Source organism: Amblyomma mixtum, chromosome 1 (assembly GCF_055824585.1).
Source record: "Amblyomma mixtum isolate Tamu chromosome 1, ASM5582458v1, whole genome shotgun sequence".
Lineage (NCBI taxonomy): Eukaryota > Metazoa > Arthropoda > Arachnida > Ixodida > Ixodidae > Amblyomma > Amblyomma mixtum.
This window is the reverse complement of record NC_143012.1, coordinates 304,202,778-304,228,545: the sequence shown is the minus strand read 5'-3', so window position 1 is coordinate 304,228,545 and position 25,768 is coordinate 304,202,778. Positions and strand designations below refer to the sequence as shown.

The 25,768-nt window shown below is 51.2% G+C and overlaps 2 protein-coding genes across 6 annotated transcripts in view; one reads left to right on the top strand and one right to left on the bottom strand.

Moving 5' to 3' along the window:
• Positions 1–9,911: 9,911 nt before the first annotated feature.
• On the bottom strand, positions 9,912–19,548 carry LOC149372261 (uncharacterized). Of its 4 annotated transcripts, none has more exons than XM_089566673.1 (4): positions 19,532–19,548; positions 18,531–18,644; positions 17,249–17,455; positions 9,912–12,477 (listed from the first exon to the last, which is right to left on the bottom strand). In XM_089566673.1, the coding sequence occupies exon 4, from the start codon at positions 12,469–12,471 to the stop codon at positions 10,249–10,251; it is 2,223 nt and encodes a 740-aa protein (XP_089422799.1). In that variant the 5' UTR covers positions 12,472–12,477; positions 17,249–17,455; positions 18,531–18,644; positions 19,532–19,548; the 3' UTR covers positions 9,912–10,248. The 4 variants fall into 4 exon arrangements, with proteins under 4 accessions (XP_089422799.1, XP_089422798.1, XP_089422800.1 ...); XM_089566672.1 differs by lacking the exon at positions 19,532–19,548 and adding an exon at positions 19,083–19,406; XM_089566674.1 differs by lacking the exons at positions 18,531–18,644; positions 19,532–19,548 and adding an exon at positions 19,083–19,406.
• The window catches only part of LOC149372257 (diuretic hormone class 2-like), a 221,422-nt gene continuing 214,905 nt past the window's right edge, over positions 19,252–25,768 (top strand). For both annotated transcript variants that reach the window (XM_089566684.1, XM_089566683.1), the window contains exon 1: positions 19,252–19,452. The gene's annotated coding sequence lies outside the window, so the exon portion shown is untranslated. The remainder of the gene's footprint in view (positions 19,453–25,768) is intronic.

Sequence of the window (25,768 nt, the reverse complement as noted above, 5' to 3'; positions counted from 1 at the left end):
GATAAGATAGTTAAAGTAGTCGAATAGTTTTACACAAATCTATACAATAGTGATTGCAATCAGAATGCTACTAAGAGAGGCAGTAGAACACAGCAATGGGACATCCCGCCAGTAACGAAGGAGGAAATAAAGAAAGCCTTAGGAGCAATGCAAAAGGGGAAAGCAGCTGGTGAGGATCAAATAAAAGCAGATTTGTTGAAGGATGGAGGAGAGATTCTGCTCGAAAAACTAGCCACCCTCTATACGCATTGCCTTGTGACCTCAAGCGTACCTAGAGCTAGTAAAAACGCTAACATTATCTTAATTCATAAGAAAGGAGACGTCAAGGACTTAGAATTACAGACCGATCAGCTTATTATCTGTTGCATACAGGGTATTTGATAAGGTAATTGCTAATAGGGTCAGGACAACCTTAGACTTTAATACACCAAATGATCAGGTAGGATTTCGTAAAGGGTACTCGACAACAGACCATATTCACGCTATCAATCAAGTTATAGAGAAATGCGCAGAATATAACCAGCCCCTATACAAAGCGTTCATTGATTACGAGAATGCATCCGACTCAGTAGAAACCTCAGCAGTCATGCAGGCATTCCGGAATCAGGGTGTAGAATAGTGGTATCGAAAAATATTGGAAGATATTTATAACAGCTGCACAGCTACCACAGTTCTCCATAAAGTCAGCAATAAAATTCGAATAAGGAAAGGTGTCCGGCAGGGAGGCACAATCTCGCCTATGCTATTCACTGCATGTTTACAGGGGGTATTCCGGGGCCTGAGATGGTAACAGTGGGGATAAGAGTTAATGGAGAATACCTAAGTAATGTGCGATTCGGTGATGGCATTGCCTTGATAAGTCACTAAGGACATGAACTGCAAAGCATGATCAATGAATTAGACAGGCAGAGCAGAACGATGGGGCTAAAAATTCACATGCAAAAATACCAAAGTAATGTTCAACAGTGTAGCAAGGGAACAGCAGTTCGCAATTGATGGCGCGGTGCTGGAACTAGTATGAGAATGTGTCTATTTAGGGCTGGTAGTGACTGCTGATCCCGATCATAAGAAGGAATTAACTAGAAGAATAAGAATGGGGTGGAGCGCATATGGCAGGTTCTCTCAGATCATGAATGGAAGTTTACCGATACCCCTCAAGAGAAAAATATACAACAGCTGTATTTTACCTGTACTCACCTATAGGGCAGAAACGTGGAGGCTTACAAATATGGAAAGAAAAATGATAGGTGTAACGTTCACAGATCGGAAGCGGGCGGAGTAAGTGAGAGAACAAACGCGGGTTAATGACATCCTAGTTGAAATCAAGAGGAAGAAGTGGGCTTGGGCAGGGCATGTAATGCGAAGGCAAGATAACCTTAAGGGCAACGGAGTAATTCCAAGAGAAGGCAAGCGTAGCAGGGGGCGGCAGAAAGTTAGGAGGGTGGATGAGATTCAGAAATTTGCGGGAATACGGTGGCCGCAACAGGTGAAGGACAGGGTTAATTGGAGAGACATGGGAGATAATTAATGACGCTCATACTTTCAGTTTAGAAGTGGAACGTGACGGCGTGTATCAGCGCAGGCACGGAGTCCACGAAACACAATTGCCCATTCGGCGCGATTCCTTGCCCGTTGCCACCGCGGCGGGTGGCGGTAGTGAAAGATGTGCGCTGGAGGCGTTTGCATTGACAACATTGTGCTAGAAACAGGGGGCTGAAGCCATAGGCGCTGAAGCCATAGTGGAGACGCTGAGGGCGCGCGAAGGGAGAAGACGGGCGCACATCGGCTCCTATTCTGATCGCTCCTTATTGCGGTCTGTCAACTCGGACCCCACGAATCTTGGCACCATCGTCTCCGCGAAGATCAGCGGCACAAGTGGGCCCCACTTCCATCAAGGTGGGCCCATTTTTGACGAAATTCTGAGATTTTGAAGCTTTCGCCCACCGCCGCGGCGCTAAGCCTAACGGCGGCGGGGCGTTCGCCGGCGTTCGCCAGCCCCGGCTGGGGATTCCCCGGCGATGGCGGCTCCAAATACGGTTACCGGCTATGATCCGCTGTCCATGCAAGTCGTACGCATGGAAACCGTTCAACCCGAGGACCTTACAACATCGGAAGATGACTATTTGGCAGATATGGTCAAAATCTGGAGACGCCGGCAGAAGACGAACGCTCCCAAGCCAACTGGAGCCGCCGCCCAGCACCAGGCGGCAGTTCGGTCCCCGCACGCTTCGCAAGGAAGTGTCGGTGGCGCGGCCTTGAAGGGTGCAACTTGCAAACCCCAGTGGCGGCCGCAGCAGACGCCGCGCATTGGACGCGACGACCTCATCGTGGTGCTCAAGCCACGCGAGACGCTGGATCTGAAGGCCACCTTCGCTCCAGGTGAAGCCGGAGTTGCCGTGCGCAACATCATACGGGACTGTGGAGAGGTGCAACTCTCTGTATGGCCCGTGTGGGACCAAAATGTGCTGGTGTGTGGCGTGAACTCTGTGCCAGCCGCTGAGAAGCTCCTCGGCGATGTCACGCTGACGGTCGGCGACCGCCAGCTTCTGTTTCGCGGGCACGCCAAGGCTTCTGGCGAGGTCTGCAAGGGAGTGATCAACGTTCACCCCGGCGAAACGTCGGCCTCCCTCAAGCAGAAGCTGGAGTGGAGACACGGAGAAATACTTTCTGTGCGCAAGCTGGGCGGCACCGCCATCGCAGTGGTCACCTTTCAAGGGAAGAAGGTACCCCGCCAAATCTTCTGCAGCGACCAGGGCATTCCTGTGAGACTGTACAAGAAGACGATCCCCGCCTGTCATCGATGCGGCACGGTGGGGCACCGGGCTGACATCTGCCCGCGGCCGCAGTCGGGACGCTGCGGCCTCTGCGGCTCTCAGGTGGCCACCACACCCGAGGGCATACCACAACATGAGTGCACCCCCCGATGTCTGCTGTGCGCGGGTGCCCACTTCACCGGTGCTGCCGGCTGCGTCGGCAAGTACCGGAAACCGATCAAGCCGGGACCATCACGGAGTCAAAGCAAGCGGAAGTCGGCTCAGAAGCAAGCTCCGCCCACCAATGCCAAGGACAGCAAGTCCACTTCTGCGCCGGGCAAGTGCGGTCATGTCAAGACGGCTGTGAAGTCCGGGACCCAGGCGAGGTCGCCGAACTTCAGCGCTGGGGATTTCCCGCCTCTAGCGACCGCCCAAAACAAGGTGAGCGATTGGGCTAGGGCTGCCTCCGGGCCTCTTTCTCCCTCCCTCTCCCCTACGGAAGCCGCCCTACAGAGGCAAAATGTTGAACTTAGGCGCCAAACAGAATTCCTAGTGCGGAAAATTCAGGAGCTGGAGGCTAAGTTAGAGGGACGTAAAGAACCTCAAGCTGGTCCTTCCGAGCCTATAGAACTAGCCGAGCCGGAGGACCGAGATGAGAATGCCTCGGTCGCATCTGGGCTGACAAGCGTGTCGCAGCAGTCGGCCAGCACAGTGGTTGGTAGGCTGCCAATGGTGGAGAGCCGCCTGTACAACCTGGAGAGCGAAATCGATGCTCTGCCAGGTAAAATCATGGAAGCGGTCCGGGGCTCCATTCAGCAACTTCTTCAGGCCGAATTGGCAAAAATCATGCCTGCTATAGTGGCACAGGTTACTGAGACAGCTCTCTCTGTCGTTCAGGACCAAATTGAAGCTCAACTCAGTCAAAGCCGCTCCCGCTCGCGGTCTCCGCGACCAGACCTCCGCAGGCGAAAGGTGGTCCTTCGCCAGGCCACAGGCTCACTAGAAAACATTCCGGCCGCTCTCTCTCCGGACGTGCTGGTGCCTCTGCCTGAGGCCCCATCACCTTCGGGGGTGGGACCTGGCCCCCAAAATTAAATAATCACGTTCACGATGGCTAGCCGACCCCAGCGGAAAGCCAACAACAATTCGGAGCAATTCGAGATCATACAGTGGAACTGCAGGGGTCTACGGAGCTGGAAAAAACGGTCACACCTCCAGCTCTACCTGCAGTCTCTCGGTACCGCACCGGCGCTCCTAGCTCTTCAGGAACCCGGCGCAGATGCTAAATTCACAGGGTATAGCTCGTTTCAAGGCGGTCCTACAACGTGCATCCTGGTGAACAAAGCGTACACCGCAGTCCCAGTAGACCTCGAACTGGAGACTGAACAGGAATACAGTATGATCAAGGTCCTGCCGCTCAAGCGCCGCGACCCATCAATACATGTCCTTAACATTTACTGCCCCCCGCATAAGCCGCGCGTGACCTTCAACGAAATCTTCTACCGCGCGCTCAAATCGGCTGACAAGGAACCTCTAGTGATCGTTGGGGACTTCAATGCTCCAAGCCTACATTGGGGCTACCACTTTGAGAAGGCCAGAGGACGCAAGCTGGCGGAGCTCATCTCCACACTTCGTCTTACACTCCTCACGGATCCGTGTTGTCCCACACGTGTGGGCAACTCGGTTACGCGAGACACATGCCCTGACCTGACTCTCGTTACGAACACCAGAGACGCTACCTGGGAGAACCTGGGAGAGACTCTTGGTAGCGATCACTGCCTTCTCCGGGTCACTCTTCTGGCGAAGGCGGCTCGCAAAAAGTGCGGCCACACTAAATTGACCGATTGGCATAAGTTTCGAACAAAAGAGATACCTCCCGTGCTCTTATCCGGCGGATATGCGGAGTGGGCAAAGCAATTAGACACAATACAAAGACAACACGTCACGACACTTCAGACCACTGAAGAGATCCCTGCAGTGGACAATCACCTCCTGCACTTGTGGGAGGCTCGCCGGAGTCTTACCAAACGGTGGAAGAAGCAAAAGCTGAATCGCAAACTTAAAGCTCGCATTGTCGACCTCACGGAGCAGGCTGCGGCGTATGCTGCCCAGCTCACCGATTCAAACTGGATAGAGAAGTGTAATTCGGCAGCGCGTCAGATGAGCTCGAGAGGAACATGGCGCTTCTTTCGCAGTCTCATCGACCCCACTCAAACGAGAGGGGAGACGCAAAGACAGCTCCGGCGGGCTTTGCACGGGTACCAAGGTACGACGGCTCAACTCGCGGACACCCTGTGCGACAGATATCTCTGCCGCATAGAGGACCCAGTTGGGCCCGAGTACGAGTACGCGGGAAAGCCGAATCCCGACATTGATGCCCCTTTTGAGTTACACGACCTTAAGGCGGCTTTAGCTAAAATGCGGCGAGGTACGGCTCCGGGTCGGGATCGCATAACAGTCAATCTGTTGGCCAACCTCCCAGATTCGGCCTACCTCCACCTGCTAGGGTACATTAACCAGATTTGGGACGGGCGTCCACTCCCTCCCGAATGGAAGACCTCCTTGGTCACTTTCATCCCTAAGCCAGGCAAGCCAGTGAATACCGACAACCTGAGGCCCATCTCACTAACCTCTTGTGTGGGCAAGCTTATGGAGACGATGGTTAGGGATCGCCTCTCTCCACACATAGAGACCAAGGGCCTCTTTGCAGACACTATGTTCGGGTTCCGACCGCATATGTCTGCGCAGGACGTCCTCCTCCAGTTACACCGCTACATAATACGACCCACTGCCATGCGCCACAACGACAAGGCCATCCTTGCCCTTGATCTTAAGGGGGCCTTTGACAACGTTCGTCATAGCAGCATCTTGGCTAACTTGAGTACCACTGATTGTGGGCGCAAGGCATTCACATATGTAAGAGACTTTCTCTCCAAGCGTCAGGCCTTCCTCAAGATTGAGGATGACGAATACGGACCATACACGATGGGTACACGGGGTACACCCCAAGGGGCGGTCTTGTCGCCACTTCTTTTCAACATTGCCATGATGCAGCTTCCCCACCAATTGGCCCGGGTGGAAGGCATTCATCACGCACTATACGCGGACGACATAACAATTTGGACTACCGAAGGGAGCCTTGGGGAAATGGAGGACCGCCTTCAGCGGGCCGCCACCATAACCGATAGCTACGCTATCGGCTGTGGTCTCCAATGTGCTCCCGCAAAATCGGAACTTCTGCACATCAGATCCGATCCTAAGGACAACACGAGTTTGCAAATCTCTCTGACGGGAGGCCCCATCAAAGAGGTCGGGGAGCTCCGCATACTAGGTCTGTTCATCCATAACAGGCTCAGCCCGGAATCCACTATTGCCAAACTCAAGCGCGTAGGCGAACAGGTCGGACGCATGATCCATCGCGTTTCTAACAAGCGCGGCGGGTTGCGAGGCAGGGACGCGCTTCGGCTCGCCCATGCCTTCGTGACCAGCAGGATCCTCTACTCCGCTCCCTACCTTCGCACTACGAAACAACAATAAGAATCGACACCATCGTTAGAAAGGCTACAAAGCGAGCACTGGGCCTCCCAGTGGCCACCTCCAATGCTAAGTTGTCGGCGTTGGGGGTGATCAACTCCTACCAGGAGTTACGAGAGGCCCACCTCGTGAACCAATATACGCGACTCTCGCAGACGGCATCCGGGCGCCGCCTGCTAGACCGCTTGCACATCCAACACGAGTGCACTCCAGAGGAGACGTGTCGGATTCCGGAGCTATGGCGTCACAAGCTCTGGGTCCCTCCACTCCCGCGCAACATGGACACATATACACACGAAGGCAGACGAGAGGCGCGCGCTCGGGCCCTCGAACACCAACACGGATCCAAACAGGGTGTATACTACGTTGACGTGGCAGGGCCGTCGCCCAATGGATTCTACACGGCCGCAGTAGTTCACCAGGATCAATGCGTTAACGGGCTCTCCTTTCGAGCTCGAAATTCAGCACAGGCTGAGGAAGTAGCCATTGCGCTTGCCGCCTCGGACTTGAATTCGAAGGTAATCGTGACAGATTCGCGTCGAGCCTGTCAACACTGCCTGGCTGGCGAGATTTCGCCTTTAGCCTGGAGTATATTAAAGCGCGCAGTGAGGGAATCGGACCCTTCGCCCAAACGCATAGTTTGGACTCCAGGCCATCAGGGCGTTAGAGGTAATGAGGCTGCGGACGCGGCTGCCCGAGCGCTTACCTACCGGGCACCTCACCCAGGCTCTTCCGGCTCGGAGATTGTGCAACCGCTTCTGCGGTTCAGAGAAATTCTGGACGACTATTGCGAACGCCATCGTCTTTTCCCGGTCCCTGCTAAGGGCCTGAGTAAAGCTGATGAGCGAACTCTGAGGCGCTTGCAGACCAACACTCTGTTGTGTCCTGCAATAGTGAAACATTTCGACCCCAAAATTGATGGGCGCTGCCCTCACTGTGGGGAAGTTTCCGATACCTTCCACATGGTTTGGGCCTGTCAAAAGAATCCTTCCCTTCCCCCCAATCCTTCCCCTTCCCGAGAGGCATGGGAGGCAGCCCTGCTCAACTGCTCGGGGCTGGAGTCTCAAAGGGCTCTAGTCCAACGGGCGCGAGTAGCGGCCTCGTCCAGCGGGGTCCCGGACTAAGGACTCCACCTATGTAAAGGGCCATTTTTGGCCTGCAAACTCTCCTGTTGTTTATTAAAAAGTTTTCACCACCACCAAGCCATAGTGCGCGTAACTGACTCCCGGGTTAGTGGAGGCCTGAATCGCGCTGATAGGTACGTGGGGTGATGAGAGAGAGAGAGATGTGGGCTACAGGCATTGACAACTTTGTGCCTGAAAGGCGGCGCTGAAGCCATAGGCCGTCGGTGCTCATTCATTGTGCTCATTGGCGTTGACAACGTTTTACACTCCGATCATTTTAAGGAAAGGAAGTGCGCATAACTGGCTCATTGGGTCAGTGGACGCCTGAATCGCGCGTACGTGGGGTAATGAGAGACAGATGTGGGCTGCATGCGTTAGCGCTGACAACGGTGAGAGAGCTCTCGCGATCAACCATTAACTGCCACCTGTCAGGGTGGCAGTGTGGGTGGGGGCATTAATGTAAAGACAAACAGGAATTCCTTACCACTTATTCGGGAGAGAGAAATCTTTATTTGAGGAATATTTGTAGAACATGTGGGTGGGCCGCCTGGTCCGGTAGTGCCGTGCAGCATTTGCTGTGCAGCAGGACCACTACTCCCTCGAGTTCGATGGCGATCGAAAACCTCGAAGGCCCTCGACTCAATGGCCATTGAAACTGGCCGTGTGACAGAGGTATAAGTTCAAATGCTTTCTCATTCGGCCCTCTTCTTCTTTTATGCTCCTCTTTGTAGCGTCGAGAAAGTCGACAAGCTGCATGTAATATACGGGAAGAAAAAGGGCCAGAGGACACAGACTACGTGGTATTGAGCAAAAAAGAAGCCACCCAGCGACCCGCTAGCTGCTGTTTGCAGCAGTCGAGACCCGCAACAAACTGAGCGCCTACAGCACGTTGTCGGAACTAATGTACCTAGCTTCAATGAAATCAATAAAATTTAGTTAAGACCCCATGTACAGGTACATCATGTGCAACATTCTTGGACAAAAACTAAGAAAAATGGAATATTGTAAATTATGTGGGATATACAGATATCCCTCGCCGCCCCGCGCTGAGTCACGAGACGAGAGCGCACGCCGCAGGGAATGGGGAGAGGAGGGCACCCGGCAACTCTCCTCACTCTCAGCTCGGACGTGACGTCACGCCTACGCTCTGGCGTCTTAGGGAAGGGGTGAACGACTGACTCCTCTTGATTGCAACAAGTTGCTCAAGAGGGAGGCAATGTCGTAGGGGGTTAAAAGGCGAAGTTCGCGCGGGAACGGGGGACTCGCCCTCTCTTCTCGCCGCGGTGCTACTGCCGCTCTGCCCTGCCGACCCCCGTCCTGCCCGCGCCCTCCCGGATTATCCAACGCCAGTCGACGACGACTTGGTAAGCTGCTGAACCATCTATTATCGGATAGAACATTCTTCCGCAGTGTGCTTTGCCTTGCGCTAGGTAAATAAACGGTTTCCTAGCGTACTCTGTTCGTTGCCTACTTCGTCCGAACCCGCCGTGGCTGTGACTTTGCGCCACGGGTTGGGGACACGAGAACGCCCGCGCATAGCTGGCACGGAAGCGCGCCTTCCCGGCCGGCTGCACGCGAGTGACCCCATATCTTGGCGCCCAACGTGGGGCAAGATATGGGGTCACTCGCGTGCAGCCGGCCGGGAAGGCGCGCTTCCGTGCCAGCTATGCGCGGGCGTTCTGGTGTCCCCAACCCGTGGCGCAAAGTCACAGCCACGGCGGGTTCGGACGAAGTAGGCAACGAACAGAGTACGCTAGGAAACCGTTTATTTACCTAGCGCAAGGCAAAGCACACTGCGGAAGAATGTTCTATCCGATAATAGATGGTTCAGCAGCTTACCAAGTCGTCGTCGACTGGCGTTGGATAATCCGGGAGGGCGCGGGCAGGACGGGGGTCGGCAGGGCAGAGCGGCAGTAGCACCGCGGCGAGAAGAGAGGGCGAGTCCCCCGTTCCCGCGCGAACTTCGCCTTTTAACCCCTACGACATTACCTCCCTCTTGAGCAACTTGTTGCAATCAAGAGGGGTCGTTCACCCGTCCCTAAAACGCCAGAGCGTAGGCGTGACGTCACGTCCGAGCTGAGGGTGAGGAGAGTTGCCGGGTGCCCTCCTCTCCCCATTCCCTGCGGCGTGCGCTCTCGTATCGTGACTCAGCGCGGGGCGGCGAGGAATATCTGTATATCCCACAATTGAAAATATTGAAGGTAATGCTCCGTGCTTCTGATATGTCGCGAAATCTCTCTTTTAGAGTGTTTTCATCGATCGCATCGAACAGTTAAGACTGCCATAGAAAACCTTTAGGGAACGCTTCTGATGGTAGCGAAAACGTAAATAGATAAAAAAAATGCGAAATTTTTCCTTATATGGAAAAAATTGCGTTCCTAAACGGTTTGCCGCTGAAAAAGGCTTGTTACCAGAACTGTTGGGTATGTGCGCACGTTATACTTTTTCCTGTGTATGTGCAGTGGAAGGAAAGATGCTTGATTACAAATAAAAAACAAAGCACGGAATGGAATGCGCATTTATTAGGAGAAAATCATAACGATCTGCGATGGTAATGTGTCCCAAGAATAGAATAAATGCGGCAAGCACGAAGATGGAAACAAAGATTACCATCATAGCAGTTCCACAACACAGGAACAAAATCTAGACAAAACACCAAATAAAGGATCAGTGAGGCGTGAACCATTGCACGCGACTATTCTGAGAGCCGCTGATACAAAGCGTACAGAGGAGCTATAGGAAAAAAACTACAACATAAGAATAACCAGTTTATAAAAGGCGACAGCCTCAGTGGGTTTCAAACACAAAAACTACTAGTCAATGCTGCTGCTTCCGTGTTAACTGGCTCTCTGCCGCACATCAGGCCGGTCTACAATGTCCACCAGGCGCAAATATCGGCGCAGGTGCAACCAGCAAAGCCACGGAAGTGCATCTAGGCCGGGCCGGCCGTCGGGGCTTTCTTTGCAGACGACGCTTTGCCGGACAACACCGGCAGCTCTCATGAAGCCCTCCATCTCGTCCAGATCACCAATGCTCTTTCTGATCATGTCCTCAGCTTCTGTTTTATTTATTGGTGCCATTTCTTGAACTTTTTCGACGAGCATGGGGTTCGAGCCGATTAACTCGAGTGCCTCCGCACCAGTTTTGTCGAAGGCGCGGCCGCATACGAATCGTGCGGTGCGGACCAGCAGCTGGCCGTTGCGGGTGAGGACTTCGTTAATACAGTCTAGCTGTCTGTCTGGAACAGTCAACTCTTTCGTCGCCACCGAAAGGAGGGTGATGTTGTTCCGGATGGACTTGGCGAGCGTAGAGAAGAACGCTCGTGATGGATTCCCGCGTTGCAAGTTGTACGTAAGCGCCCGTAACTTCTTACTCGAGCAGACGACGTCTGCGAGGAGGCTTCCGGCTAGCCTACTCATACACCAGCCCTCAATGATGAGAGCCGTGATGCTGGTGTTGAGCGAAAGTCCGTCGAGCAGAACCATTGACTCCTTGCGTTTCGCTTCGAAGCTCAATGTGACCGTGCTCAGTGACTTGGTGATCCTCAGGAATTCAGCGAGAATTTCTGCTTCTTCGGCAGCAATAGAGGCACGAACTTCCACCGTCAGGGTTGACAGGCTGTGGAATGTGTGCAGCTGCTCAAAGCGGCCAACCGAGCGCGCTGCTCGGCATACCAGCAGGACAATGCTTACAACTTGGGCCCACTCTGTTATCCTGTCCATCTGCGGGTCACCTCTATAAAGGCAATCGATTATTACTTGGACGCCAGTTCCTGGCTCACTGACGACGCGATATGAGTCGAACACGTATAAATTCATCCGGTGCTCCAAGTGCACATCTTCGACAGAGTCTTCATTCGCCAATGTATGGAACAACACCCGCTGGTCCTCCGGTGTACGGAGAGATAAAGGGAATCTGAGCCTCCGCAGTGACTTCACATTGCGCACCATGTGGACAAAGGGCTGCATGAGCCTGCGAACGACGCTATATGAGTCGCTTTCAGTTTCGAATCCTGTGCTCTGCTCACTGTTCGGCTCTGTGAAGGCCAGTTCGCAGGAGATGAGCTCCAGCTGCTGCAGTTTCTTGGCACTGGACAGGGACCTCGCCAGTGCCCAAGCCCCACTGATGTCGATGAGAAAATCATTCAGCTCTAAACTAACCAGCGTCTTCGAATCCTTCACCGCTCCTGCGACCTCGGCTACGTTAAAGGTGGGTGTTTCGATCCAACAGAACAGGCGTAACGACTTCAGCGAGCCGCTTTCTTTGATAAACTGCGAGAAAATACGGCAGTCATGTGCTTTCATCCAGCAAACGTCTATGCAAAGGTCGCTGATGGTCGTGTTCCTCCACAGCGCTGCCGTGATGCACCGCATGACTGGCGGATCACGTTGCATATATGGCCTAACACCTAAGTACTCGATAGCGAGCCGATTCAGCTTGCCTTTTGTGCTGATTACGTGAGCTAGGGTGGTCACGTTCTTGTATTCTTGGCCGACGTCGAAATCTTTCAAGGCGATCTCCTCGAGGTTTGGCAGGCAGTGCAGCGCATCCAGCAGCTGCTTGTAAGTCGTCATCTGGAATTCCACGCAAAACTGCAGGTTTCTAAGGGCAGTGCACTTAGCCAAGGCGTCGTAGAAAATAGGTGTGTACACGTGGCAATCAAAGACTCCCCATCTTTCTATCCGGAGCGCAGTGACGCAGTGATGATTCGTCAGCAGCCAATGGAAGAGTAGCACTGGGCGTGTGAGGCGGCATTCGGCATGAAAACCGTTGATATCTTTGGAGCAGACCAAGGCGAGCTCGCCACGATTGTTCCGTTCTCTGAGCTGCACGCCTATGTGTCCCAACACCCTGTTCCACTGTGGCAGCTGACGCGGCAGTTCGCAGCTCTGCGCGCTGCCTCCAACACACTGCGCTTTCAGGTTGGCTCCGCGCTCGGACAGAACGGTCTTCAGCTCCTGCAGCCTGGCGTACGCTTTGTAGGGGGACGAGAACAGCTCCAGGCACAGACCACTCACGTAGGTCGCATGCTGCTGCAGATGCCAGTCTTTCGGAGCCATCGTCGGCTGCAAGAAAGGATGGCGGGGGTTCGGATCAGAATTTCTGTCAACGTGTTCTACAGGAACGTGCAACGTTTTTATTTTTTGGAAGGGGAGGTAGGTGTAAGCATCAATATGATAATCAGCAATATTTCGTTGTTATTCCACGGTTTTACATTGCATTATTTAATAAAGGAGGGACTCCAGAACTCAGGACTTTAGTTGTTCGAACAAATTAACAAGAAGCTGAGAAACATCAACAAAAGGAGAGCCGACTGCGTATCTCTATGTGTTTTCCCATTTCCGCCTCTAAATTTTAATTAACCGGTGAAAGCTGGGCTAGTTGGTTGCTAGTACAATTGTGAGACATTCCAACGGCTAAAAAAGTTGAAGACCAGCGTTGTCCTGTTTCGTCTACCTTCATGCGTGTCTTCTTTAGCCGCTGGAATGTCTCACAATTGTTCTAAATTTTAACTTGGGAAAATAGTACAGTTTGCAGACGTATTCTTAATGCCCGATGGATTCTGCGCCTCGCACCTCCCAAATTCATGTTCCTGAGTATGTGTTGCCTTCTCCTGAGCTATACACGCGTCGTGATCGCCAGCTGAACTAAGCCCTCTGGAGGATAAAACCCTCACCCACTGGGCTTCACTCAACCATGGCATGGGCCAGCTACGATCACCTCACCCATGCAAACTTCCTAACCTCAAGAGGCCCCGACTCTCTGCCACTCCTGGCTACAGTTACCTTCTCATGGGAGCCCACTTCACCACCCTAAGGCATCATCAGTTATCTCTTCTGTGCATCACAAGCACTGCCAATGTCCATTTCCTCTTCTTGATTTCAGCTGTGATGTTATTAACTAAACTGCTCTCACGTTTTCCTGTTTTTACAGTTGTCGCTATCATTTTACTTTCCATAGCTCGCTGTGCTGTCCTCAAGCTTGTCCATTGTCCTCCGCGGAGAACGTGGGGAGGAGAGTACGTGCTCTAAAGTATTAAACACTTTGCTCTTTGACTGATAATATCAGGCTGCTAATCTCATTACATGGGAGAACCTGATGATCACACTCCGAACGAAGCTCGTATTCTTATAGTACGACAAATCAGCAACCAAGCAGTAAATCCCCACCAGAGAGGCCCTTCAGGCAACGACTACGATATTGCCAAGATGTAGCAGCCACCCGCCTAGCACCTATACATAGCAGATGCCCGATACCACGCGCAGGTTGGTTGGACGCGACCAAGGAGGATATATAGAATTTGCAAGTTTTATATATCCTCCTTGGACGCGACGCCACGGCCGTATCGACGTCATTGGTTGAAGGGCCTTGTTTTAGAGGGATCTGCTGATTTCTGCTCGAAAGTTACCCGAGATTACCTATTTCGCTCCCATGGTTCAGATCTGCGTTCACCGCTCGCCCCAGTTTCCTTACTACATGGGCTATAATTTAGTGCCACTTTCAACGAGCAACACACGCCTTCACTAACATTCGCGAAGTGTCACGCGATTAAATTAAAGAACATTGCCTGCAGAATATCGTCGCCTCGGAGTGAATTCGGTGGACTCAGATCACTAGGCTTAAGGACACTTCATGCCGTGCATGCGAACGGTCATATTCCCTGCGCAGCGAAAGTTCCCGCACTTCTCAGCAGTTCAGACATCGTCTAGCCCAAGCAGGCTAGCGCTCACCATCTGCCGAGACAGATGGTGTGCAGTAAGTTCTCAGTTCGCTATACAGTAGCGAATGTAATCGGAACGTTAATGAGCACCCGCCACTTCCCGCCAGCAACGAATGAGCAAGTAAGGAAAGCCTTAGGAGCAATGCAAAATGGTGAGGAGCAGCTGGTGAAGATCAAGTAACAGCAGATCTTTTGAAGGACTGTGGGGGGATTGTGGTAGAAAAACTATCCAGCCTGTATATGCAATGCTTTATGGCCATGAGGGTACCAGAAGCTTGAAAGAACGCTAATGTTATCTTCATTCATAAGAAAGGAGACATCTAGGACTTGAAAAATTACAGACCGATCACCTTATTGTCTATTGCCTACAAAGAATTTACTAAGGTAATCGCTAACAGAATCAAGACAACCTTAGACTTCGATCAGCCAAATGATCAGGCAGGTTTTCGTAAAGGATGCTCGACAATAGACAATATTCGCACCATCAATCAGGTGATAGACAAATGCGCAGAGTATAACCAGCCCCTGTACACAGCGTTCATTGATTACGAGAAAGCATTCGACTCATTAGAAACCTCAGCAGTCATGCAGGCATTGCGGAATCAGGGTGCAGAAGAGCCTTACGTGAAAACACTGGTAGATATCTACAACGTACAGCTACTATATGACGTCATAAACTCGGCAATAAAATTACAATAAGGAAGGTGTCGGGCAGGGAGACATGATCTGGCCAATGCCAATCACCGCCTAACTACAGGAGGTGTTCTGAGGCCTGGATTGGAACAATTTGGGGGTAAGAGTTAATGGAGAACACCTAAGTAATCTGCGATTCGCTAATGACATTGCCTTGCTGAGTCACTCAGGAGATGAGCTGCAAAGATCAATGGGTTAGACAGGCAGAAAAGAACGGTGGGTCCTCAAATTAACGTGCAAAAGACCAAAGTAATGTTCAACAGTCTGACCAAAGTAATGTTCAACAGTCTCGCAAGAGAGCAGTAGTTCACAATTGGTAGCGAGGTGCTGGAAGTGGTAAGCGAATACGTGTACTTTGAGCAGGTAGTGACCGCTAATCCGGTTCATGAGAGGGAAATAACTAGAAGAAAAACAATGGGACAGAGCGCATGTGGCAGGCTCTCTCAGATCATGAATGGCAGTTTACCAATATTCCTCGAGAGAAATATATATAACAGCTGTATCTTACCGGCACTCACCTACAGTATAGAAATGTGGAGGCTAACGAAAAGGTTTGGTTTATTTGGTTTATTCGGGTTTAAAATCCGAAAGCGACTCAGGCTATGAGGGACGCCGTAGTGAAGGCCTCCGGAAATTTCGACCACCTGGTGTTCTTTAACGTGCACTGACATCGCACAGCACACGGGATTTTAGAATTTGGCCTTCATCGAAATTGAGCCGCCGCGGCCGGGATCGAACCCGCGTCTTTCGGGCCAGCAGTCGAGCGCCGTAACCACTGAGCCACCGCTGCTATGCGCTAACGAAAAGGGTTAATCTTTAAGGTGCACTGAAGAAGATCGAGTTCCCGCGGCAAAAAGACCAGTTCAGATTCCTCTTCAGTGCACCTTTAATTAAGGACAACCCAGCGAGGCATGGAAGGAAAAACGATAGGTGCAACGTTAAGAGACCGCAACCGGACAGAGTGGGTGAGGGAACAAACGCGGTTTATTGAAATCGTAGTCAAAATCAAGAGGAAGAAATGGTCTTGGGAAGGGCATGTAATGCGAAGGCAGGATATCTGCTGGTCCTTGGGTAACGGATTGGATTCCAAGAGAAGGCAAGCGTTATCAGGAGGCGGCAGAAAGTTAGGTGGGCGTTCTCTGCCCACCTAACATTCTCCGTGACATTGTCTGCCCCAGCTGCACTAGAGCAGAGGAGCGGACACAACAGAAAGGAAGCAGCATCGAAGTAGGCTAGCTGACGTTGGATGCGCAGGGTACCTATAACGTAAACTTTCCCGTAAAGTACGGTAAAATGAACACATTTAGCGTTGAGAGCTTCGACAAGTGAGCTGCAGCTTTGTGCGCAAAAGTGTCGCAAAACAGAGCACTTATAATTGCTGTGAAAACACGCCTTGCCATGAAAATGCGTCCATGCCTATATACACTTGTTCAACAGCGGTAATATACAGGGTGTCCCAGCTAAATGTAACCAAACTTTTAAAAAATGCGAAGTGTCCTAGTCCAGTAAAACCAACTCAGAGTTGTTCATAGTCGCGTGGCCTAGTCTTGAGTATTTTTTTCGCTCTTCAAAGTAAATTAATTAGTTAAGTTTAATTAGCTAACTTTTTAATTATTCACTTCAGAAAGAAAGTGTCAATGCAAAAGTTTTAGATCACCTCAAAAAACCGCTAGTAGTGCTATTTCTGTCAAGTTACGATTTACGTAGCTTCATTTATTGGCCTTAGAAGAAAGTTGTCACGTGACCAGCTGCTCGCTCACTTCTCTGCCCCGATGTGCACCCAAAGTCTCATCGAGGAGAGGACTTCAGAAAAAATGGATTTTATTCTTTAAGGCGCGTCTTGGGACGTTGAAGTGGCACAGTTGTCATGTGGAAGCTTTTTCTTATTGTGCGGGTTATGGTTAAAGGCCGGTAAAAAAACTACTATACGTAAGTATTACTTTGCTGCAAATGTCTCAGTAAGCTGTTTCTCAAAGCGATCTACAACTTTTCGATTGACACTTTGTTCCTCAAGTCAATAATTAAAAAGTTAGTTAATTAAGCTTGACTAATTAGTCAACCTTGAAGAACGAAAAAAATACTGCAGACTAGGTCACGCGACTCTAAACAACCATCATTTGGTTTCACACGGCTAGGACACCCCGTGTTTTTTAAAAACTTGGTTACATTTAGCTGGGACACCCTGTATATATGTACACTGATATGAAACGGAGTATCGGCAGGAAAAATTACGGTATGCGGTCGTACGGGAAAAGTTTCTTTCGGTGGCGCCACTTTAGCCAGTCGCTTGAAGGTTTAAGAGGACGTCCCTTCCCCATCCGCTGGTAACAGACGAATGGGTCGTGAGGCAACGCTACACTTCCTCTTCTGACAGTACATAGGTAGTTCGTGTGATCATGTTTTACGACCAACGAATAACTCACTGTTTCAGACGTCGACGAGTTCCCTCGACAAACGCTGCTCCCTGCACGTGCCAGAGGTGACGGCTGACGAAAGTGAACCACGACGGTAAGGTGCGAACCGCCCGCAGGCTGCGGTGGTTTTCAGCTCTTCATGGTGCGACTGGCAAGTCACCTCCCGATGTCCGCCTTCTTATCCTTGTCCGTGACCAGCCGGGACGAAGGGGCAGCCTGCGGTTCGACAGGGTAGATAGAATGCACGCAGTGAGTGCGATTGTGGCGGAAAGGAGCACGGCATGCACTGTGCCTTTCTCTGCACCCATCTCACAGCGGTCGCGATGTTTGAGCAGCGGTTTGAGGCAACCGCCTGGCCTCTTGCCTCAGCAAAATAAAAAACGCCTGCGCGTTTTTTATTTTGCGAAAGCAATACTACTCGCAATTTCAAGCCTTCGCGTGACCCGGCCGCAGTTACGTTTGACCTTTAGCGGAGTGAATATGGGCGACCAACTCGCTCCTTCAGATAGCCCGGCTGCAGTTGCGCCGCGCCGCACACCTGTGGAGCTACTGCCGCTGTGACGTCATACCAGCTGTAGATTATGGCAGCGCCCGTCCCCCTCCGACCTTGACCCCACCCCCTCCGACCTTGACTACCCTGATGGCAGCGCCCGTCGAGGCAGGACCTCACCACCGACTCGTTTCACATGCTGCGAATTATGTCGACCTGCGGCTAGAGAGGGCCGTAACCGCAGACGGCTTGCAATCGTCGTGACGTCTCGCGGTATCAGTCAGCGCACGAACGTGCTTTTTTATAATAATGCAGAACTGTTTATTCTACAGAACACATAAGAAATACGAAAATATTGCCTTACATCTTAAAGTATGCGTGGTTACAACATCAACACATTCCGTGTTGCTATATTGTCACGTCTAATCACATGTTGCCTATGCAAATGTGAAGGAAATCGGCACGTCGTTCCGACCGAATTCGCAGGGAACGCGTTGCATGTGAAAGCACTGACCGAAATCCCATTGCGACATCAAAGGAACGCACCGATGATTAGAGTGAGTATTATTACGTGGCCGTAGTGAGAGATCACAGCCGCGGCGGCCGAATTTCGATGAAGGCGAAATTCTAGAGGCCTGTGTACTGTGCGACGCCAGTGCGCGTTAAAGAACCCCAGGTGGTCGAAGAAATTTCCGGAGCCCTTCACTACGGCGTCCCTCATAGCCCGAGTCATAAAGCCAACCAAACCAAAGAGATGTGCGCATTATATAGTGGTTTCGGTTTCGAGAACAGATTACTCGCCTCAGGGGAAATGGGGCTCTCTCAACGTCGGTCAGCGTCTGGGTCCGTGTCACTTTCTCTCTCTCTCCACGCCGCCGTCCCGGCGTGCCCCAACGTACTCCGGCGTGGCGTTCGCTGTGGTCACGCCGACACAACACTGTGCTGATTGCGTTTGCGTTCACAACGTTTTAGCAGAAACGCGGAACTGAAGTAATAGGCTGCCGGCGTTTATTGGGTTCATTGGCGTTGGCGTTGACAAAGCCAATGAGTGCAATGAATGCCGGCAGCCTCAACGCCCACGAAAATGAACGCCGGCAGCCTATTGCTTCAGTGCCGCGTTTCTGCTACAAAATTGGAAGACGCTTAATCGGCGGCGATAGCATGCGGATGACTTCCCTGTTTTTTTATCGATGAGGAAAGCGTTAGCAGCGCAATGAGACTGGCCTAAAAGTTTAGTAATGTGGTAGGTTGTCATAATAATCTGGATAAAAATGTTGGGTTATGGCATGACGAATGACACTGCCGTCCTGAAGTTTACGAAAATGCAACGTTTTCACGTATACGTGCACTAACCTTGGTTTGTTGTTGTTGTTGCGACTGAGAGAAGGATGAAAAGGAAACTGCACGGGCCTGCCGACTGGCTCAAGCATAGAGTTTCATACTATTGGCTCAAGCGGAGCCACCGTCGCCTCCACGTGTAGATAGAGGAACGTTAGGAGAGGAAAGAGTTGAATAAAAGGCGCGCGTCGCAACAACCGCGTCCATCGAAGCGGAGACGCTGGCTGGACCAAGAGATACGCCTCCGCTCGTACCTTGGGATTCCCTTGTCTCATTATCAAAATAAGGATCCGTACTGGAACGCGAGAACCAGGGAAATACAAGAACCGCCAAAAAAGCAAGAACAAGAAAAAAAAAGTTCAGGAGGCACTTCGACTGTCGTAAGGTGCGTAGAGGCGAAAGCGTTTTGCGTACTACTCTAACCAGAGCTAACGTGCTTTAAACATAGAGTTTCTTACTATTACCTAGAGGGAAAGCTGGCGGGGCTGCCCTTCAGTCACCATGGACGCTCAAAGCATCATGGGGCGGTGAGCTACTTGTTGCGAGAGAGTCTTATTTTTTCGGGAACACGGAGTGGCACTACTGAGAAGTTTCATTTCGAAAACGCTGTTCGTGTGTGCGCAGACGACTTTCGCGCGAACGCAGTGTGCAAAAACCATAGTAGTGAAAACGCAACGACACACGACGCCAATAAAAGCTTTCACTTTTCCGAAATGCCATGAAAAAACCTCTTAAAGTATTTAAGCAACAAAATTTTTTTAAAAACATATCTCGTTTTAAAAGTGCGCCTGTTAATTACGAAATATTAGTTTTTATATTGTTCAATACTTGGCCAATAGGAGAGCGAGTCGTCTCTTATTTTGGATGCTTTTCTGCTCGTTTGTTGCAATCATTAGACAAGATATTGAATGTTAAGACATTTGTAGTTAACGAACAGCTTTATTTTTCTATTAACTTTTGGCCAAAAGTTGTAGTTCTGCAGTCGGTAGCTCACCGCCCCATGACGCTTTGAGCGCCCATGGTGGCTGAGGTGGTCACGAGGGGGCACCATGCAAACTCCCATAGACGGGTTGCCAGCTTTCCCTCTAGGTAATAGTAAGAAACTCTATGGCTTTAAATGCCTCTGTGGCACTGGTGACGTCAACGCTGGATGACGCCACACTTAATGACTAAATACCAAGTAATCAATAATTAATAAATAATTACTAATTAATGACGCTCAAGCTTTGCCTTTAGGAGTGGAACGTGACGGCGTATTGCAGCCGAGTTGGTTGCATTAACTCTATAGTTACAGCTATAGTTCGCTATAGTTACAGCGCAGCCACGTAGTCCACGGAACGCCATTGCCCATTCGGCGCGATGGCTTGGCCGTTGCCACCGTGGCGGGTGGCGGTAGTGAAAGACGTGCGCTGCATGCGTTGCATTGACAACATTGTGCCAGAAGCGCGACGCTGAAGCCATAGTGACTCCCCGGGTTAGTGGACGCCTGAATCGCGCTGGTACGTCAGTGGGGTGATAGAGAGATGTGGGCTACAGGCATTGACAACATTGCGCCAGAAACGCGGCGCTGAAGCCATAGGCCGTCGGCGTTCATTGTGTTTATTGGCGTTGACAACGTTTTACCCAGATAATTTTAAGGAAAGGAAGTGCGCATAACTGGCTCCTTGGTCAGTCATCGCCTGAATCGCGTTTATAGGTACGTTGGGTGATGAGTGAGAGATGTGGGCTGCATGCGTTAGCGCTGACAACGGTGAGCGAACTCTCGCGATCAACCATTAACTGCCACCTGCCAGGGTGGCAGGGTGTGGTGGGGACATTAATGTAGATATAAATACAAACAGGAATTTCTTTCCACTTATTCGGGAGAGAGAAAGAAAAAAATGGCTGAGGCTTAACTTCGCCTGGAGAATGCGAAGCATCATCGTGTCGCGTAATTTGGAGGCGCACAACCACAGCGACGGCGCGAGGTGGGCCCCCGTTTCTCCACTGTCGTGACGTCATCAAGTCACGTGGTGTGACGTCATGTATCACGTGATTTGGAGGCGCACAACCACAGCGACGGCGCGAGGTGGGCCCCCGTTTCTCCACTGTCGTGACGTCATCGTGTCACGTGGTGTGACGTCATGTATCACGGGATTTGGAGGCGCACAACCACAGCGACGGCGTGAGGTGGGCCCCCGTTTCTCCACTGCCGTGACGTCATCGTGTCACGTGGTGTGGCATCATCGTGTCACGTGATTTGGAGGCGCACAACCACAGCGACGGCGCGAGGTGGGCCCCCGTTTCTCCACTGTCGTGACGTCATCGTGTCACGTGGTGTGACGTCATGTATCACGTGATTTGGAGGCGCACAACCACAGCGACGGCGCGAAGTGGGCCCCCGTTTCTCTACTGTCGTGACGTCATCGTGTCACGTGGTGTGACGTCATGTATCACGTGATTTGGAAGCGCATAACCACGGTGAAGGGCTGAAGTGGTAGCTAAAGTAGTATGCTTCGCATAAAACATATTTATTTGCGGAATATTTGTAGAACATGTGGGTGGGCCGCCTATTCTGGTATAGTCCACTGGTTATTGCTGCTGCGCTGGCCCTCCCCATCAGTCAGTGCCGACGGTCAGGATAATCGCTGAGCAGAATAGCCTCCCAATGCTCCTCTAAGGGGTTTGGAATGGGGTCAACTAAGGGATTAACTTGGCATGCCCCCGCCATGCGGTAGAGGTTAGCTACCTTTCCACAGTGTGTGCACTGCGGAGAGTATAGTGTAGGGTTCCACTGGTGTAACTTAGCTGGCGTTGGGTATGTGTTGGTTTGTATAGTCTCATAAGGGTGTTCTCTTCTAACGTATTTAAGGAATTATATGGTGTTTGGTACTCCTTCCTGGCTGTTCTGTATGACGCTATATTGTCAGCTTACACTGCTAGGTCGCGGCACCCTTCGTGGTCGTCAGGGGGAGACGCCCGGCATAGAACAGCTCGGGCATGCCTGTCAGCGGCTTCGTTTCCTCCTGGCAGTTCCAGCCAGGTGACCGGGAAAGCAGATGTCTGAGGCTTGGCTGGGTGGATGCTTAGTCAGCAATGACAATCCTGACCTGTGAATTAATCCGTTATTGAAATTGCGACCGGCGTCCTGGGAATCAGTGAGCACAACGGCATTGGGGTTAGATGCTACAGCTAATGCAATAGCTGCGTCCTCTGCGTGAGTGGGGTTGGATGTTTTCATCGAGGCGCAGTTCACCATCGATCCTGAAGGCGTTGAGACCACAACAGTCATGACTCCATTCTTTGGTCCTGCTGCTTCCACGTAAAGGGTGTTAGGTTGCTTGTCCCATTTCTTCTGCAGATCGCTTTTCTCCTCTTGATGTTGTATGCGGGATGCATATTCCGCGGAATGGGGTACACGTTGATGCGTCTCCTCACATCGCGTGGTACCTGTTCCCTTTCGTCTATCGTATAAAGCAGATTTACATGGATCTTCTCGAGCAGTTCTCTGTCGGGTTTTGTGAGTGCGAGCCTATTGAGTTGTGAGAGCCATTGAGGTTCCCCGCATCTCTTTGAGTGTATTATGTACTCCTAGAGCCATGAGCTTTGTCGTTGGCGGGGAGTTCAGTAGCCCCAGTGCCGTCTTGTTGGATTTCCTGATCAATGTCTCCAACTTTTCAATTTCCGACCTGGAGATGTTAAGGGATGCCGTCCCGTACATTATCCGAGAGATCACGAAAGCTTGCACTAAGCGGATGGTGTCCCTTTCCTTCATGGCGTGGTGTTTATTTCGGATACGGTGTATCATCTGGAGGATTTGCTCGGTGGATATTGTAAGCTTCTTCATAGTGGTGGTGTTCTGTCACCCCTGCGGGATATACTGCCCTAAGATCTTGACCTCCATGGGTTTCTGCACTGGGTGGTTGTCTATATACACCGTGATGTTCTGGACTAGGGGTGTCCTCGGGTTCTTCAGGATGAGCAACTCGGTCTTTTCCGGCGCACACTGGAGGTCTCTCTCTCTGGCGTACCGGTCCGTCGTGACCGCTGCTGCTTGAGGACGCTCCTCGATCTCGGCGTCACTCCCCGAGTTGCACCAGGTAGTGATGCCATCCGCATACAATATGTGTTTGTAGCCGGGAGTTCGGAAAGGACACCTGGGAGATCTTTCATAGCCAAATTGAACAAGAGGGGTGACAGTAGCGCCCCTTGCGGAGCTCCTCTCGGGCCTCGAGTGCTGGGATCTGATTTTGTTCCACCGAGAACATCCCGTTCCTCTCGCTCGTATCACCTCCCACGGCTGTGACAACCTCGCGAAATACTTGCACGACCTTGTCTTTGAGAAGCAGGCATTGGAGCAGCAAGCCGAGCATATATCCATCTATTTCTCCGACCACAAAGCTCCCTTTATGAAAATCAAGAACTGTTAGTGGAGTGTTTCTTGAAGAATTAATATGTGTGAAAAATAAGTAGTCTGTAATTGTACATACAATTCTTTGCCTCAATCTGTCGAAAAGCTGAAGCAGCTGATGAGCTGCGCTCAAATTTCCCCTTAGGAAGTAACTTAATAGAAAACATTCGACAGAAGTCTGTCTGGTTGGGAAATTTAATGTTAGGAGAAGGTAAGTGACGCCAACCAAGTAAAATACAGGAAAAACACGACGTTTCGGGACCGGCTCGGCCCCTTCTTCACGGTGTGACTACGGGCGAGCGCAGCTTGGCTTTTTAAGCCCCTGTGTGGAGGACCTGCGGGTCAATGGCCGCAGCCCATGGACGTAGGATGAGGGGAGAGTCCCCAGGGAACGATTAACATTCTCTCGTGTTTGCTGTATGTGCCACGACTCGAGTAGAAGCCTCCTGCGTGGGTTAGCTTCCGTTTCCAATACAATGGTGCTGTCGAAGTCAATTGGGTGGTCACACCCTTCACAGTGTTCGGCCACGGCGCTGCGTTGACGATTCATGTGACGGACGTCCGTCACATGAATCGTCAACGCAGCGCCGTGGCCGAACACTGTGAAGGGTGTGACCACCCAATTGACTTCGACAGCACCATTGTATTGGAAACGGAAGCTAACCCACGCAGGAGGCTTCTACTCGAGTCGTGGCACATACAGCAAACACGAGAGAATGTTAATCGTTCCCTGGGGACTCTCCCCTCATCCTACGTCCATGGGCTGCGGCCATTGACCCGCAGGTCCTCCACACAGGGGCTTAAAAAGCCAAGCTGCGCTCGCCCGTAGTCACACCGTGAAGAAGGGGCCGAGCCGGTCCCGAAACGTCGTGTTTTTCCTGTATTTTACTTGGTTGGCGTCACTTACCTTCTCCTAAAGTAACTTAATCGTCGGCAATTTTTTACTTTTCGCCCTTCTCTGCAGCTCTCAAGCCTTTAACAGGTCAGTCTGAAGTTAGGTAACTGTAGTCTTGAAGAAGACCGGAGACCTGTTGAAATGTTGACAATAAATGTGCCTTTGAGAAGCGCCCACTTTATTCAACCTTTCCCTTGCGAAAGCCAACGGCACCTACCTTCGTGACACTTACATACATACATACATACATACATACATACATACATACATGCATGCATACATACATACATACATACATGCATGCATGCATGCATGCATGCATGCATACATACATACATACATACATACATACATACATACATACATACATACAAAGAAAGCCAACAGTCACCAAAACCAAGGAGCACAAGGGAATGATTCACTTTTGTTTCTAATACCTGTGCCATACACAGGTAGGTTCGTATGGCATCTGAGTCGAATGGTGTTCGATATTCAGACTGGACGGACTCCAGCGATGCTGCACGACACTTTCCAAGTGCATTCGAAAGTTTCAGCTTGTTTTCGTGTACAACGACGACGTCAGCTGTCACAACGGTCCCACCAGTCCGACAGAGACTCCATCACGATCAACTGCAGCATATCATTGTAGTCCTCATCGGCGCACTTCCATGGGGAACTGGGAAGCTCACGCGGTAAATGTTCAATGGTGTATTATTATCCAGCAATCGGCTAGCACGCGAACTATTTGCTAAACAAGCAGCAGAAAAAAAAGCGAACAACGGATATCGAAATGGACATCCAGTCAGCCACAGACACGCGGCGCGGCTTTGGGCGGGGCGAAGTGACGGCGACGGCTACTGGTCGGTGCTGGCTGTGTTCGCGTTTCGAAGGGATTCTAAAACCTCGAATATCTCCGCGGAGCTCTGTCGACTCGGATGTCAAGTGAACCTAACGCCATACAAACACTTTGTGTAGCAGCGCAAGTTCGGCTGTCGAGTCGAATGACATCCAGCTGGAATGCATTCAAACACTCTTTAAGCGATGACATATTCAGTAATATTATAAATTGATCAACACCACAAAATAAATAAATTAATTAAAAAAAAATCCCCTGTGCCCCTTGGTTTCTGTGGCTGTTGGCTTCTGCCATATTTACAACGAGCCCCTCATTCCCCTTCCTTGTTTGCTTAATTGCTTAGCGAGGGCCTCGATTCTGGCAGACTTGATGCCATAGGAAGCATAAGAGGGTTCTCACACAGCTTCCACCCTCTCCGTTCGATGACGTTCTACGTCACACTTGCGGTAACTCAGGACGTTCTACGTCCGCCGCTTATGAACGTGGGTGGCGCTGATGAACACTCTCAAGGTTAGGTTACTTGAAAACATAAATACCCCCGAAAGCAGAAGGTTTGACAG

Coding starts and splice junctions, on each gene's coding strand:
- LOC149372261 (XM_089566673.1), bottom strand. CDS start 12,471: ATGGCTCCGAAAGACTGGCATCTGCAGCAGCATGCGACCTACGTGAGT.